The sequence below is a fragment of the Numida meleagris genome, chromosome 1, assembly GCF_002078875.1.
Source record: "Numida meleagris isolate 19003 breed g44 Domestic line chromosome 1, NumMel1.0, whole genome shotgun sequence".
NCBI classification, from domain to species: domain Eukaryota; kingdom Metazoa; phylum Chordata; class Aves; order Galliformes; family Numididae; genus Numida; species Numida meleagris.
The window spans coordinates 106,000,686-106,015,765 of NC_034409.1; the positions used below are offsets into that span (position 1 = coordinate 106,000,686).

General features: G+C 38.0%; 1 protein-coding gene across 4 annotated transcripts in view; it reads right to left on the reverse strand.

The window, feature by feature from the left end:
- BRWD1 (bromodomain and WD repeat domain containing 1) overlaps positions 1-15,080 on the reverse strand; it is a 55,552-nt gene that overhangs the window by 39,923 nt on the left and 549 nt on the right. For all 4 annotated transcript variants that reach the window (XM_021405722.1, XM_021405711.1, XM_021405713.1 and 1 more), the window contains exons 4-13: positions 14,920-14,979; positions 11,894-12,044; positions 10,496-10,594; positions 9,763-9,923; positions 8,963-9,184; positions 6,617-6,717; positions 5,827-5,897; positions 4,608-4,708; positions 2,546-2,586; positions 733-831 (exon numbers count right to left, since the gene is read on the reverse strand). In XM_021405722.1, the coding sequence (XP_021261397.1) occupies positions 733-831; positions 2,546-2,586; positions 4,608-4,708; positions 5,827-5,897; positions 6,617-6,717; positions 8,963-9,184; positions 9,763-9,923; positions 10,496-10,594; positions 11,894-12,044; positions 14,920-14,979 (1,106 nt within the window). The remainder of the gene's footprint in view (positions 1-732; positions 832-2,545; positions 2,587-4,607; positions 4,709-5,826; positions 5,898-6,616; positions 6,718-8,962; positions 9,185-9,762; positions 9,924-10,495; positions 10,595-11,893; positions 12,045-14,919; positions 14,980-15,080) is intronic.

The following is a 15,080-nucleotide window of genomic DNA, read 5'->3' on the forward strand; positions in this document are numbered from 1 at the left end:
CAGCAAATTAGTCTTTACACAAGGTGATTAAAGCACTTTGTACTACTGTACATCATCTACTTATCAGGTTTCTTCAGTGCAGTTCAATATCCTGATCATCATCTGTAATAATGCAATTTAAACTTTGTGCAAACATACTTCATTACTACACTTTTAAAAAGTGAAGAGAGTCAATGGAAACAGCCAGCAAGATCAGAACGTGATGAAATTCACCTGTTCTCTTTCATCACATCTCCTGTAAAAATCTTACTACCTATCTTATTTTCACTAATACAAGGAGTTCCTCCTGTGATGCCATGTCAGGTTTCTGACTGCAGGCCAACTACAGAAGTCTACTGATTTTCTGTTAACTTCATAAAAACAGGTCTGTAATTAATTTGGTACAGTATATGTTTGAAAGCTATGCATCTGAATTTATGTATTTACTTATGTATTTTTGAAAGCACAGACAGTAATTTAACAAGTTGTTACATCACTGGGAGACTCACATCACCCTTCAAAAAACACACCATCTGTTGGTGGTCTGGTCTAGTGGTTGGCAACCCTGCACTCAGCAGGGGTGTTGGAACTCGATGATCTCTGAGGTCCTTTTCAATCCAGGCCATTCTATGATTCTCTGATTCTATGATCATAATATTGTTAAGGCTTCTTCTAAATCCTAACAGTGCTCGATGAGTTCTTGGAACTTTCTGATTTCACGTAACAGGTAAAAAAAGGGAATACTTCACCTACCCTGGTAATCGATCGGACATATCCAACAGAATACTCCTCCACTCAGCTTGCTCAAAGCGCCAGATTCGTGCTGTCCCATCTCTACTGCCACTTATGAACCTTGAAGAAGTTTTAGAAGTAGTTAGAAGAATTCATCTTGAAGTATTTTCAGAAGTAAACAACACCACAACTTAAAACATCACCATGTAATACTGATAAAAATATTATTGCCAATTTACAGTTAACTGTTATTAGTTATCTTTCCAGAAGAAAAGAGTTTTTCTGAACTGAAGTTGAACAAAGTTGCCAAAACACGTAGAACAGTATCAACTTCCATGTTAAATTCACAACTTTATCCTCAACTCCTTCTCAATTACAATTCTATAAATATCTATTTTAAGTAACGCGTTCTGAAACTGCAGAGTATCAGATACTGATGTAGAAGCAAGGACAGATCAGCACAGTAAAACCACCCACAACTGTGCACAAAGGAGAAGACCACTGGTAGTTTTCTTCAAGATACTGAGGTATAAAATACAGCAGTTCAGGATTATACTTCACAAACAGCTGAACTACCAATACAGAAGAACAATAATTCCTGAAGAGAGGAACTAAAAAGCTATCAGACATCCTAACAATCTCCCCAGTTCATGAATCACAAAACTGAGAAAGACAGCTGACAGAGCACCCACAAAGTAACTTGTGCACTGGGTATATCATGACTATACTCTTAACTAGCAATGATTCTTATTAGTAATAATTATAAATTCTAAACATGTTCCAGAGAAAGCAACACCAAGCAAAACAGCAGTACTGAAACTGTTTGGTTATGGGGGTTCTTTGGGTTTGCTCGTTTTATTTTTGGGACTTTTGGTTTCTGTTTCTTTAAACAGTGCCTTCAAAGGTAATCTATACAAGCTTCAAGTGTGACCAATCAGTGCAAAACAATAGTGTCAAAGATGTGTATAATTACAGAAAAACACGCTCAAAAGAAAGACAATTACAACTCCTAAGCTAACTAGTAGCATCTTCATTCATAGTTACCTGGCTATGCAAAAGAGAAATGACCCAACAAAAATAAAGCTGTAACTTATGGTTGCATATTGAAGCCTGCCTTGAAGGCTAAAATCTGTATTTTCTTTTTGGAAGAAATACTCATTTTCACAGGAAGTAATTCTTTACTGTGAGAGTGGTGAGACACTGAAACAGGTTGCCCAGCAAGGCTGTGGATGCCCCCTCCCTGGAAGCATTCAAGGCCAGGCTGGATGGGGCTGTGAGCAACCTGGTCTAGAGGGAGGTGTCCCTGCCTATAGCAGGGGGGTTGGAACTAGATGATCTTAAAGGTCCCTTCCAACCCAAACCATTCTATGATTCTATGATTTGTGATGGGATCATCAGAAATCGATTTAGGTGCCACTCTGTATTTAAAGTTCAGTTTAAATTTTACAAATGGCATTTAAGCAACACTTTTTTTACTCTCAAAATCAGCTCTAAAATACTAAATCCATTTCCTTTAAAAATAACAGTAGATTAGAAAAAAATGAAAAGGATTAAGACTTTTTTTAGACCATTTGCGCATTTTCCCATTTTGGAAATATTTGCTTAAACTGCTTAAAATTCCTCCAAGTAAATCCAAATTCAGCTACTCCAAAGTTTGATAGAAGTTTGAGGCACACAGCTGCAGCTTAGCTATACTCTCCTAGGTTAGTCCATATTTGACCTTTGAGTTTGAGGTAGTAAGACCTCACTAGAAACCTTCATGCAAGAACAAAAATACATTCCTAACTCCAAAGTAACGTATTGTTTGTTAACATCTGAGCACCTTTCAACATACCTATCACCGCTATTGGAAAACTGAATGCTGTCAACTTTGTCCTGTAGGAAAAAAAAAAAGTTTGTCAGAAATTATGTTTTTAAACATAAAATAAGGTTTTGACAGATCTGGGATTATGGAAACCTGAAACAATGAGAAAACGTGTATAGCTTCTAACAGTTTTACCTGCAGAGTCACTCAAGCCTGACAAAAATTTACCAGAATTCACTAACCACTAATGATACATCTAAAATGCAAGCTTTACAAAAACATTTCCTTTAAACATGAAGTACAGACAGATGAAATAACTGTCCACTAATAACCTGGCAGCCAATGAACTTGAATATATATTTCCAGTATCATAAACCAATTACAATCCAGAGAATTCTGTTGCTCCCACTCACACATTCCTTAAAGAAATGCAGTATTAGCTATAATTTTTATTACAATAAAAACAATAGGAAAAGCAGATGCCACACTCGACTTAGTTTATCTTACAGAGCTGAAAGTTTTCTCCACTGACAGAAAACACACTGAGTAAGCCTCATCACTATAACTGGTTAAACGTGGATTCAGCATTTGGGCAATCATATTAAAACAAGGTAAGAAAGACGGGTATTTGAAAAGCTGCCTTTTAAAGAGCTGTAAGAGTTCAACTAAATATAATTATCTGTATTAAAACTAAAACTGGAGGGGAAAAAAAGATAGCTGTCCCCATGCGTTTTGTCAGCCTCTATCACAAAGCACATCTGAACACCACCAAGCTCTGAGTAACTTTAAAAACTTGTGTTAAAAATATACCTGGCAAAAAAAGCTGCCTTCTCATATGAAATACAGAATCATCTTACCAAACTGCACTGGCCTATGAGCAGAACCATCCAAATATGTGTAAATGATGCTATCCAGCAACCTAAGAACCCTACTAATGCTTTGATTTTTCATTTGGAAATCCCAACGCCACTCTTTGCTGCGGAATTTTGGAAGAGGTCTAACAGTGGAATTCTAAGTTTGTAGTTTAAAATATGCTTAAGTTCTTGCTGTTTGTCTAATCCACAGAAGCCACACAGCTAGATTCACTAAGTTAAAAGAGTTATTCCCAAGATCAGGGCTTAACAGATGTCTTCTAAAACAAACAGAAAGCCAACACTATTACGTGACATCCTTCACATATTGCTTACCAGTGTAAAAGTTTTCTGTATTCTACGTCAGTGACTATTCACAAGTAACGCCTACAGTATCTTGGTACTCCATAGTACCTCTCAAGAAAATCTTACATGGCATGAACTGTTAAGGAAGAATATACTGCCTTCCTTAAGTTTTTCAATGCTTTTAAACAGTGTGGAAAGAGCTGGCATACCACGTGACAAAAAACATCAACGCGGAACAAGATTAAAACACGTGAACAGAGATAGTTGTAAAAAACAAAGCGTCCAAGTTATGGAAAAAAAAAAATCCAAGTGTTAAATCATACAAGTGTAAGGACCCAAGTCCGCATCACAGGTTTTCAAGATTCACTGTACTGACTGCATAAAAATATACATTAAAATTATTCATTAAAGATTTGAGTATTAAGTCTTGAAAACAAACTAACAAAAAACACAAACAGAAAAAGTCACTTAAATGTCATCATGTGAATGTAAGCTGAATGGAAGCCAAGTTTCCCTTAGGCTCTTTTGAAGGCAGATTCCACTGGACTAAGCTGCAGAAATCAAAGACATCCAGGTTCTGGAAAACTCTGGAAACTCAGTCCCCATTTAAAGATTTAACACTAAACATGTCAAATCACAACTACCTAGGTAACTAAATCAGTCTTCTCAGCACACTGACTTCCTCAATACATCATATAATATGTGGCTATGCAGACTTGCATTGTAAAGGGAAGCAACTGAGCAAGCCACATCCTTTAAAATTAGAGATACCTGCCATCCCTTAAAACAGTTCAGTCACACAAGATGGCTGGTTGAAATTCTGTATAAGTTTAAAAACATATTCAATAAAAACATTGCCACAAATCCATTAGCAACATTAACTTGCAACTTCAATATTGCTTTAAGTGACTAATTAGTAGATATAAAAATCTTACAGCATGACTCTCCAATTCAGCTATTCTCTCGGGCGTTTCAGAACCAAAATAATACATCCTTATAATGTGGTCAGTACTGCCAGTGGCTAAAAACATACCACCTGCAAAAAAAAAAAAATTAAAAATCAAGCAGTAATTAAGCTACCGTGTGAGAAAGTAGAATAGATCACACTTCTCAGTTGTTTAGTTTAAAAAACTAAAAATTTCCACTGCATGTGCGGATCGGAATCCCCCTCTTACCTCAGAAGGCCTTCTCAGCCATGGTAGAAACAGGCAAGTCATACTCAACATTACAAATGTTTCAAAATACGTAGCTAGGAGAATGCTTAACACCTAACACTACTGCTTGCGCACACAGGTGTTAGTTAACAGGAAATCTGGCTAACCACCACCAGAATCATCTAGATGATTCTTTCATTGTAGCACGTGTGTCATTTCTGCCATGAGAATCATTTCACAACTGGATGCCAAGTATGGGTACACCAGTGTAAGCAGACCAGTGCTTAGCTGTGATAACAGCAATATAATGATCCGCTTCTTGGCTCCAGTAAGTGTTGCTCAAAGTTGATTTAAAAAAAAAAAAAAAAAAAAAAGGTCAGGAGCTAACAAGCTAGTTGTACTTCACTTGCTCCCAAGTTTATGCTGATGTTTATGCTGTCTGGTACCAACAAGCTTTCCCACAAAATTCACCCACACGTTTAAACAACGACTCCAAGCCAAGACTGAAGCACATTTATAGATTCTGAAGCAAGAAGGGATTTTTATGACAATCTCTGCATACAACAGGCACGGAATCGGGGGCTCCTACTATTGGCAGTAACCACTGCTGTTGCCTGTGGCATCTTAGACAGCAATAATTGTCCAAAACCGTAGGAGTATGCTAAGGGGTTAAACAACTACAAAAATCTGGTAAAGACTAAAGGAGCATCAGGTGCAGACAAATGGGAAACAGTACCGCTTAGTTCCACAGTTTTTACTTTTAGCCAAGGCAATTCACAATATTTTATTATGTCATAGGCTAACAACACACACATATATAAATACATTATGTTTTTAATATGTATTATGTTATGTTATATATATATATATATGTTACTTACTATACAGTGGCTGTTTTTATTTTTTATTTTTTAAAGCCGTCACAACAAAAGTATTATAAACGTGCTCATGGGGAAAGAGGATAAATCACAGCACTAAATTCAATCTATATATGCCTTACCTACACTGAATGAAGAACAAAGCATCTGAACTCCTGGTCTAGGTTTCTCTGTAAATTTCACTGGCCGATTGCTTAAAAAGAAAAATTGCTTGAAACAGGACTTGTCACAAAAAACTCAGCTTTTATCACCATTTCAAAACATAAGCATATGGTTCTTTGAACACCTACATAACAGGTACTTAAATACATACAGTAAAATCTGTACATCTTGTGTAGGATGATAAGCAATAAAGTCTACTTCTCCAAATTATCGTATGCACATGCACTCAAATGGTATTTGAATGCCACACAACCAGTAGCTTACCAGTTTTGGCAAAATCTTAAGCATGACAAGCCAAGGAGTGTGGATCCATACCATATCCACGAAGTACTGAACTTGTGCTCACAAACTACAAACCATCAGTGGTATATGAAATACGGCCTATTAGATATTATTTCTGCAGAATGTAAATTCATGAAATTTTACAGAAGTAGATACAAGTTTTGCAATTCTACACAAAGTGATTGGTTTCCTGTTCTGCAAGTCATGAACACACTCTTCCAGTTAAGGTGGCCAAAATTTCAAACAAAGTAGCTATTAACAACCACATTAAGGAGAAAAAAGAAATTAATCCAGTTTTTCCCAGGACAACAGAATAACAAATTTGTAAAGAGTATAGTTTGTGCTTTTAAATACTTATATAAAGTTTTTAGATAGTTAAGTCAATATGCGCTTGCCAAAGCAGTCAGTTTATTTTCATCAAGCAGAATATGGCATAAAAAGGGTCCATCAGCATCCTCACTTACATACCTGAATTTCATGGAATCTGTATCCCACTGCCAAAAGCAAACATTTCCATCTGCACCAGTAGAGACCATATATCGCATGGAGCCTTTCACCATTGGACTAAACTGAAAGGGAAAAAAAAATCAGGTTGGAAACATACAAACCCAGATATTTAGAAATTATTTATGAACTTGTAAAAACGCTTGTGTAAAAAACAATATTACAAGATTTTCAGCAAAATGGCTAAAGTGGTTGCAGATAACACTTCAAAAGTAACACCTCTTACACTCTAAAATAAGTCTGTGCTGTAGGTTTCAATTATTGCACTATATAACAACTCATCCACTGCTTTGCTTTGGAAGTCCTAACTAACCACAATCACTCATTAAAAATTTTGCCTATATATGAAGGAACTAGCAGACAGAGCACTAAAAAAAAAAAAAAAAAGGAAGTTTCACTAGATAGGCTCACTTTTTCAATTCTATATGTATGTTAAAAGACAGTTTGAGTATGTGTAAACCAGCATACAGCTTTATAGGAAGTCCTTGTACATGCTTCTTTAAGACAGTTTTTCTTGCTGCACACAGAGATAACCTCTCAGAAAATTCTAGATGACAAGCTGACTAAATTGTTCATCAATTACTACTACTATCACCACTGGAATCAGCCATAAAAAGCTTACATTTCAATTAGTCTTATTAAGAACTGTTAAGCAAAAAGATCCAGCATATTACAATAAACATCATGAATAAGTTTATTGTCAGAAAATAAATAAATGCCACACAAGCTGCAAATATTGAGACTACTCTTGAAGGCAGCATACTATCACTTCTCACAAGAGACCAGCACTCTCCTCACTTCGACCTCCTGTCAGGTGTTTGTAGGGAGCAAAGAGCTCTCCCGCTCCACCCCTTCTCCAGATTGAGCAGCCCCAGTTCCCTCATCTGCTCCTCATAACACGTTTTAGATTGTTTTCTAACATCTTACACTCAGTACCTTTGAACTCTTGAAATAACACAGTTTTAAGATTAAGAAAGATACCCATATCACAGAAGCTGTAAGAATCACATACCACATTAGAATAGCCACCCACATAAGCCCACATATCCCATACCCAGTAACAAAAGGAGGGCACCGTATCACCCAGAAATTCTCTCCAGTTCCAACAAACATTACAGGCAGTGTTCCTTTGCAATTGCCTGGTAACAGCTTTCTCTAGAAAAGTACTTGAATAAATTGTTTTTACATGTCTTTTGACATCAATTCAGTTTTTATGAAATCATAAAGGGTAAATTTGGGGGAATTCAGTACTATCATTTTTTATTTCATTCATTACGTGAAGAAGGTTCCTAGTCAATGGACTCAGGAATTTTTGACATCTATATTTAAAAGTTCAAATTTCAATATACATACAATCACACAAATAATTTTACTTATGCAAAAGACACAGTAACCGTGCACAGTGAAATTCATTTTCCGTTCACATGCCATCTCTCATGAGAACCAGAACATCAGCTGCCTTGCATTTGGACACAAAAAATCAAAAGGAACACTTGTTAAACTACTTTTTAACCTAGCAAAAGCAACCAGAGCACTCCTCTCCATAACAGAATGCAAGGCACTAATCTTCCTTTTCAACACAAAATTAGATAGGTGACTCTTAAGTCTGGTACAAAAAAACTTTTCTCCTTTCCCCCCAATTGCTTCACGTTTTCTACAATTTAAATACTTTCAAACCTTCCATATAAGTGAAATTTATCTTTGAGACTCATGGCCTGCCTGCTTCTCACAATCCATCTACATTTTAAGCATTTCTACATAGTGAAGCAGGCATAAATAGGTTACATATGTAGTTCTCAAGGCCAAGAGAACTTTCTGTGACTGAAGCCACACACAAGTTTTTAGAAAACTCCCCCATCACTCAGTGGCCTGGCTGTCCTTGTAGTATCCTGGCATGCTGGTGCTGTGTAGAAGTGCCAAGTGAACGGTAAGATAGGAGGAAAAAGACCCTGAAACACAGGGACTATAAGACATCAGAGTTGAAAATTTCACATTCTGTACCACCAGAACAAAATCCTCCATTACACTTAGGAACTCCTCTTTCCACTTATTTATATTTACCACTCATTAACCTTTATGCAAGAACTGATTTTTACTTACAGAATTTGCAGTGCTTACTAATAGAAATAAGGTCAGTACTAGGTCAAGTTGCATATGGTATTTTAAAAGCCTCCAGTTTTATTTTCAATTTTTATTTCTAATGCCCAAACTGTTACCTATTACTAAAGTTGTCTGTTTAATACAACCTCTAATACTACACAAAGTATCTGTTCATGACACAGAATGCAAGTATTAATTCAAAACATGTACCTGTAATGAGGTAATGGATCCTGTGTGCCCATGGAGGACAGCAACCGGTGCACACGTTCTCAGACACCACACTCTGATCATCTTATCACAGCTACCAGCTGCAATCATAGTGTTTTCATAATTGACAGCCATATCAGAGATTTCGGCTGAATGTCCACGTAATGTGGCAAATAACCGGCCATTATGAGTTGACCATATCTTTACCAGACAGTCATCTGAACCCTAGAAAGAAAGGTTTATAATGCTTAGGAAAGGGTTTAAAAGACATTCTGGATAAGTTTTTAAGTTTCATTTGAAGAACCTTTGTTCTTTCAAAGTTTGGTAAATTTATACATCTATTTAAAACTATACACAGTACTTAAGTTGACAGAAATAAAGTTATATGACCAACACTAAAAAACTAAACGTTCAATTACGGTTCAAGATTACACTGCAATCATCACAGGTCTATGCCAGGTAAAGCAGAAAGTCTGGACTAAATTTAGCCTGCACATTACAATAAAAGCACCAGCCAATAAAAGTACAACACTATACTGCAGAAGAATTTCTCCTTTGTCACTTCATGAAAAATATGAAACATATCTGCCCAGACTCTCACATTAAGTAACGACAATTTCTTACGCACTCCTGACCTTTAATTACACAGCACTGTTATACTTAGCACTGTGATGAAGATAATCAGTTACACTTCAGTAGTATTGACATCTGCCTCTAGAAGTTTTAGCAAAGCCTGCATTTCAAAGTTCTTTTCCTAGCATCTAACTACCGTTATTTTCAGATTCGGATTAATTTCAACTCACAGTGAATATCCTATGTCCAGTCCTATCGAATGCAACACAGTACACAGAAGAAAGATGGCCAAGAATCCGTCTGTGCATCTTTACATGCTGATACATACTTCCTGGAAATGAAGTACTGAACTTTGCATATCCAGTTAGTTGTCTTGCCCGATGTACTTCCACTACAACACAAAGAAATCAGAGAATTAATATATTAATATGTTCCAGTGTTTTCTAAAACATCATTTTATTTATCACCTGTTAGCGCATTACTTGAGGATATCCTAAAAGTGACTTACATACTTCATGAAATCAGATGCCTTTTTCTGAAGCTGCAATTTTTTTTTTAATGTGTATAAGCAATACTTTAAACTTGCTCAAATCCAAACTTCTGTCTCCAGATACAGAGATCTAGATGTTACCTTTATTTTCCCATGATTTTATGTGCATCAAATCATACAAGAGTCCTCCTATCCAAATGCAAATTATTCATAAATACTGATCTGTAGGTTTACCTACTTAACATACGGGCTTTATAAAAGAAAAAGACCTCGTCCAGAGGTTACTATCTCACTAGTGCTGCGGGCAGGCCTTTGTACCCATATATAAATAACTCCACTGGAGTCATACGAAGTTCTCCAGATAAGCCTCCAGATCCAGTTCTGAGGTACAATTTTCAGCATCATAGCAAGACCAGTATAAGATGCACATCATATGCTCGCATTAAGAGTGATGAAGGTCAGTAAAAGCATACCGAGATTTGGCGGTGCGCCATAGCTGACCGGAAATTCCGGAGGTCTTCCTCTATGAAGAGCAGCAAATGCAGAGCCCTTCCAAACAGTGTTCCTGCAATCTTTAAAAATCAAGTGGAAGTTTGTCATAAACATAGGTTAAAAATGCCAAGCCAGCTGCAGTTTCAAAGTACAGTAATGAACATAACAGTTGGTGGTGTCATACACAGTACTGGAATAACTAAAAAAAATTCTAAGACCAGAAGCCCCCAAACTTGTCATGAACAGTACTGCACAAAAAAAATGGAGATAAAATTTGATTTTATATCATAACAGTAAAAAAAAATATAGTAAAAAAAAAAAACAAAAACCACAAAACCCAGAAAATCAAGAAACCAAAGCCAAGCTTTGATACTACTCCCGAATAGTGACTGGTGATGCCCCTGCAGCTTCACGTAACACACAACTAAATTCTCACCTGAAATTTTCATACTCACTTTCAGAATAAAGTGTTTAAGGTTAAAAAAAAAAAAACCAAACATAAAAACAATAACCACAGGATGTTTATTAATATCAAATTATTGGGCAAGACAATCTCAGGAGGTCCCTTCCAACTTTGCCATTTGGTGACTCTTCTATTTCTCACACAAAGTCATTTTGACACACGCTAAAATAATTGCAATCCCAATTTTAAGTACAAAACAGTCACTGAATTATTCATAGCCCACCCTTCAAAGCAGTTAGAACAGATAACCGAAAAACAAGAGCATCCAATAAACCAGTCCTACACCATAGTGTCTAACTACCCAACAAAACTACAAATGCATGAACAAACACGTCCCTCCTGAAATGTTCACAGAGGGAAGTTTAAAACCCAAACCTACTTTGTGAAAATCAAATACTCCATGTGCTTTTGTACTGCCACCATTCACTTTAAATTATGGAAAATGACTTTCTTTCTACAAAGGTACAATGTACTAATTTTGGTGCCGTTTGCATTAACCAAGAAAACTATCAAAATTAAGAGCGTTACTGGCTCAGGTTTGCACTGAATACAGCACAACAGCTACCACAATCGAAAACCACATGGGCCAATCCATTTACTATTCAGAATGCTGGGGATGTTGAAGAAGTAGTGCTTGTCTCCTGATGGTTCGTTTTATTGCAGTAACACTGAGAACTGGCAACATTCAGCAGCCTCAGCACTCAGAATAATGGTGATTCTTGAGACGCAGCTTAACACCTCCCCTTCCCAACAATCAGCGCATAGCTATGCTATTAATACACAGACTGATGGTGTTTTGGTTCATTAAACACAGTACACTTGGTGAAAGCCCACTGCCTTCAAAATATGCCAAAAGTGTTAAGTAGATACTTAGGAAAACGTATCATACCCATTTCAAATAATAAACAAACCATACCTTTTGCTGTACGTAACAACGATTGCCTTCCCGCACCAAGTAAGGAATTCACTCTCGAAATGCTGGGTGGTATCTCCTTATCCAGTATTGGGCCAATACGCTTGCAAATTTGTAATAAATGGTCTGGAGCCACATGCTTGTTGGATAACACCTGACAGAACATTAAAGTTTTAAACACATACATGGCACACCCTGAAAAGATGAATCTAAAAGCGTGACTATTTATAGAAATATTTAGACAGTGTTTAATAGGTGTAAATTCAAATTACAAAACAAAAACAATCCTGTAAAGCTCTCATCTAGTGAATTCACAAGTGCTCACCAAGAATGGGAGAGCTATAGTAAAAATAACTGCCATAAAATTAACTACTGCACATCAGTATTTTACCCACAGAAAGTCTGCAATATTTACATAGGTGGCCTTTGTTTGTGCAGCACCCTACAACGCGTGTATCCACCTAACACACCCCATTACTTTTACTGATAAAAAGCAGGTCTTCAGAATTCAAGTTCGTGGAAAACTTTGTTGTAATCAAGCCTAAGAATTTATGCAACTACAATTTCAGTTGCACATTTCTTGTTAGGTGACTGCAATCTAATGTACAAATAGGTTCCTTGAAAAACACCTCCTACACAACAGACTTCCTTAACTCCTTAAACCAAAGGGATCAAAACAATCATTTGTCCATTCAGGAAGATGCCATGCTATCTACATCTAATATTGTAAAATACGCACACCTCCACAATCACTTAGATGTCTCAGTCAAGAATAACTGTGCAGTTCTATGGTTTTGGGCTCTTTCTTTTTTTTCTTCTTCTTCCCTAGGAGATCAGTGAGGGGAAAAAAAAAACACAACCTAATCTAACAATGAAGTTAATCACGACAACACAGGAACTAAATAAAGTTTACACAGACTTGAGTAAAACAAACCACCGGTATCATAAATTTACACTCCAGGAAGGTCTGAATCAGCAGGTACAAACGGACCCATGCCAACTTGACTCTCTGATCCAGCCACAGAAGAACCAGTCAGACCCAAAAGCTGGCCTCACTGCTGAAGCAGCAGTACATTTCCAGCCAACACACCCAAGAAAAGCAAGCCGGCCCACAACAACAGAGTTATGCGGCCTCCTGCCCACAGTGCTCAAAACTCAGGCAGAACTAGCTCAAGCTCATGATGCCGTTCCCTCAGCCTAGCAACTGAACTTCAGCAAGAGAAGACTCAATGCTGCTGATCTCATCATCAGAAGAGCAGGAATAAAAATACTGCACGCTGCCACGTAACAGCTGTTCAACAAAAAAAGTTGCTCAAATGTAAACTTGGTAATGAGAACAATATGATTTAAGCAACAGCCTAACACATTCTAATAATAAAAAATCCAAGTAATGTACAAAGTTTTTTGGGTATAGGCTGCATCCCTGGTAGAAGCAGAGCAGCTGGAAGTATCAGTAAAACAGTTAACATTCCTACACAGTCGAAGGTATTTCAGTACATCAGCCCCAAAGACGCTTCAGTTTGATTATGAGAAATTATTTGGTAGTAGAAAGATTATAAGAAGGCACTTTTTCATCTTTTCTTTCTAAATTCTGCCTCTTCAGCTGGCACAGAGTAGTACCAGACAAGGTATTCAGGACAGAAAATTCAGCATAACCTATGTCAGGTCTTACAAACCATTCTGCTTGCACACCATCATCAGGAAGCTTACATTCCAAACGCAACCACTGACAGAAGCACGCTGACCAAACCAAGCACCTTTTTAAAAGTAGCCTTACTCAGATTTTGGAAAGAATACTTTTTCTTCAGTTCAACGATGGACAGAAACAAATAACTGCACCACAACTCCTATTTGTCTGCATCACTACAGATTCAGTAAGACCAGCTGGGCAACAAGAGGTTCCCAAAGCCACAAAGAATCAAAGGTAAAGACCTTCCGAAGACGGATTCTGAATATTCTTAAATACTGCTGCCCTGTAGAGATACCTCTTATAAAGCGGATAGGGAAAAGAGAGAGGGGTGGCACATGTTGAAGAATTCATTGGACAACCTGATTTGCATCAACACAGAAACCTGTGCTGAGGTTAGAGGAGCCCACCCTTTTCCCTTTTCCCAGCGCTATCACTTTTTACCAGAAGAACTAGGATCAAAGAATAATAATAATGAAAATAAATAAAGACCTTCTAAACTCAATACTGTTTTCACATTTGCTAAATTCAAGTCAGAGCCTGACAGCATTACTGTTTAGCAAGACCTGGCCTTCTGGCGACTTAAATAATTCATTTCAAGTCCTCATTTGCTCTCCCAACTACATTGACAACTGAAAGAAATGGGATGCAGTTTACCATTTGAAGCACCACTTAAATTAAGAAAGCATTTTTTAAAAGATGTCATTCTCTCTCTGCACAGATGCCACCCTGAGATGCTCAGATGTGACAGAGGAGGTACGAGGGGGTGCAACTACAGCATACGCAGACTGACAGGTAAGGGAGCTGCCCGTTAACCCCAAATGCCTCAATTTTAGGGAGTCAATAAACGTCCGTGGCAGATAGCCTTCATCGAGTACGTGCCGTGGGGCGGTCACCGCTGTCTTTCTGACGTTTAGAACAGCGAGTGGCCAGAGAGAGCGCTCACAAGAACCACAACCGCCGATTTCGGAGCGGCGATTTCATTTCCTAATCCGCTGCAGGGGAGCGACGAAGGAAGCCGACCAGAAAGTAATTACCGCCCAATCACAGCGCGCCTAGCAAGCTCGCCGGCGGAACACCGCAATGAAAGCTGGCTGCGGATTGGCTGTCGGCCGCACGCAGGCGGCAGCGTGCACCGCCGCACCGCGCCGGGCTCCACCTCTGCTATGTAAACAATATCCCAACGTACGGTACGGCCGGGGTACAGACCGCCGGGAGCCCCGCGGAGCGAACCCCAACGGAGCGAGATTGGGAGACGAAGCGCCGGGCCCGCTTTATAGGGAACGTGCCCGGCGCCAACGTTACCGTCCTAACCGAAAGTTTTTAAAAGAGAAAGTCTCACCAGTTCTTCGTAACTTCTATAATGCTCGTTGCCTTCCCAATCCAACCTTTTAGGAAGCAACTAAATCGAGAAAAAGAGAAAAAAAAAATTAAAGGGGAAAAGGAAGGATTCTATCACCACGTGGCTCGCTGAAGGGAGCTCCGAGCACCCTACGGCGCTCA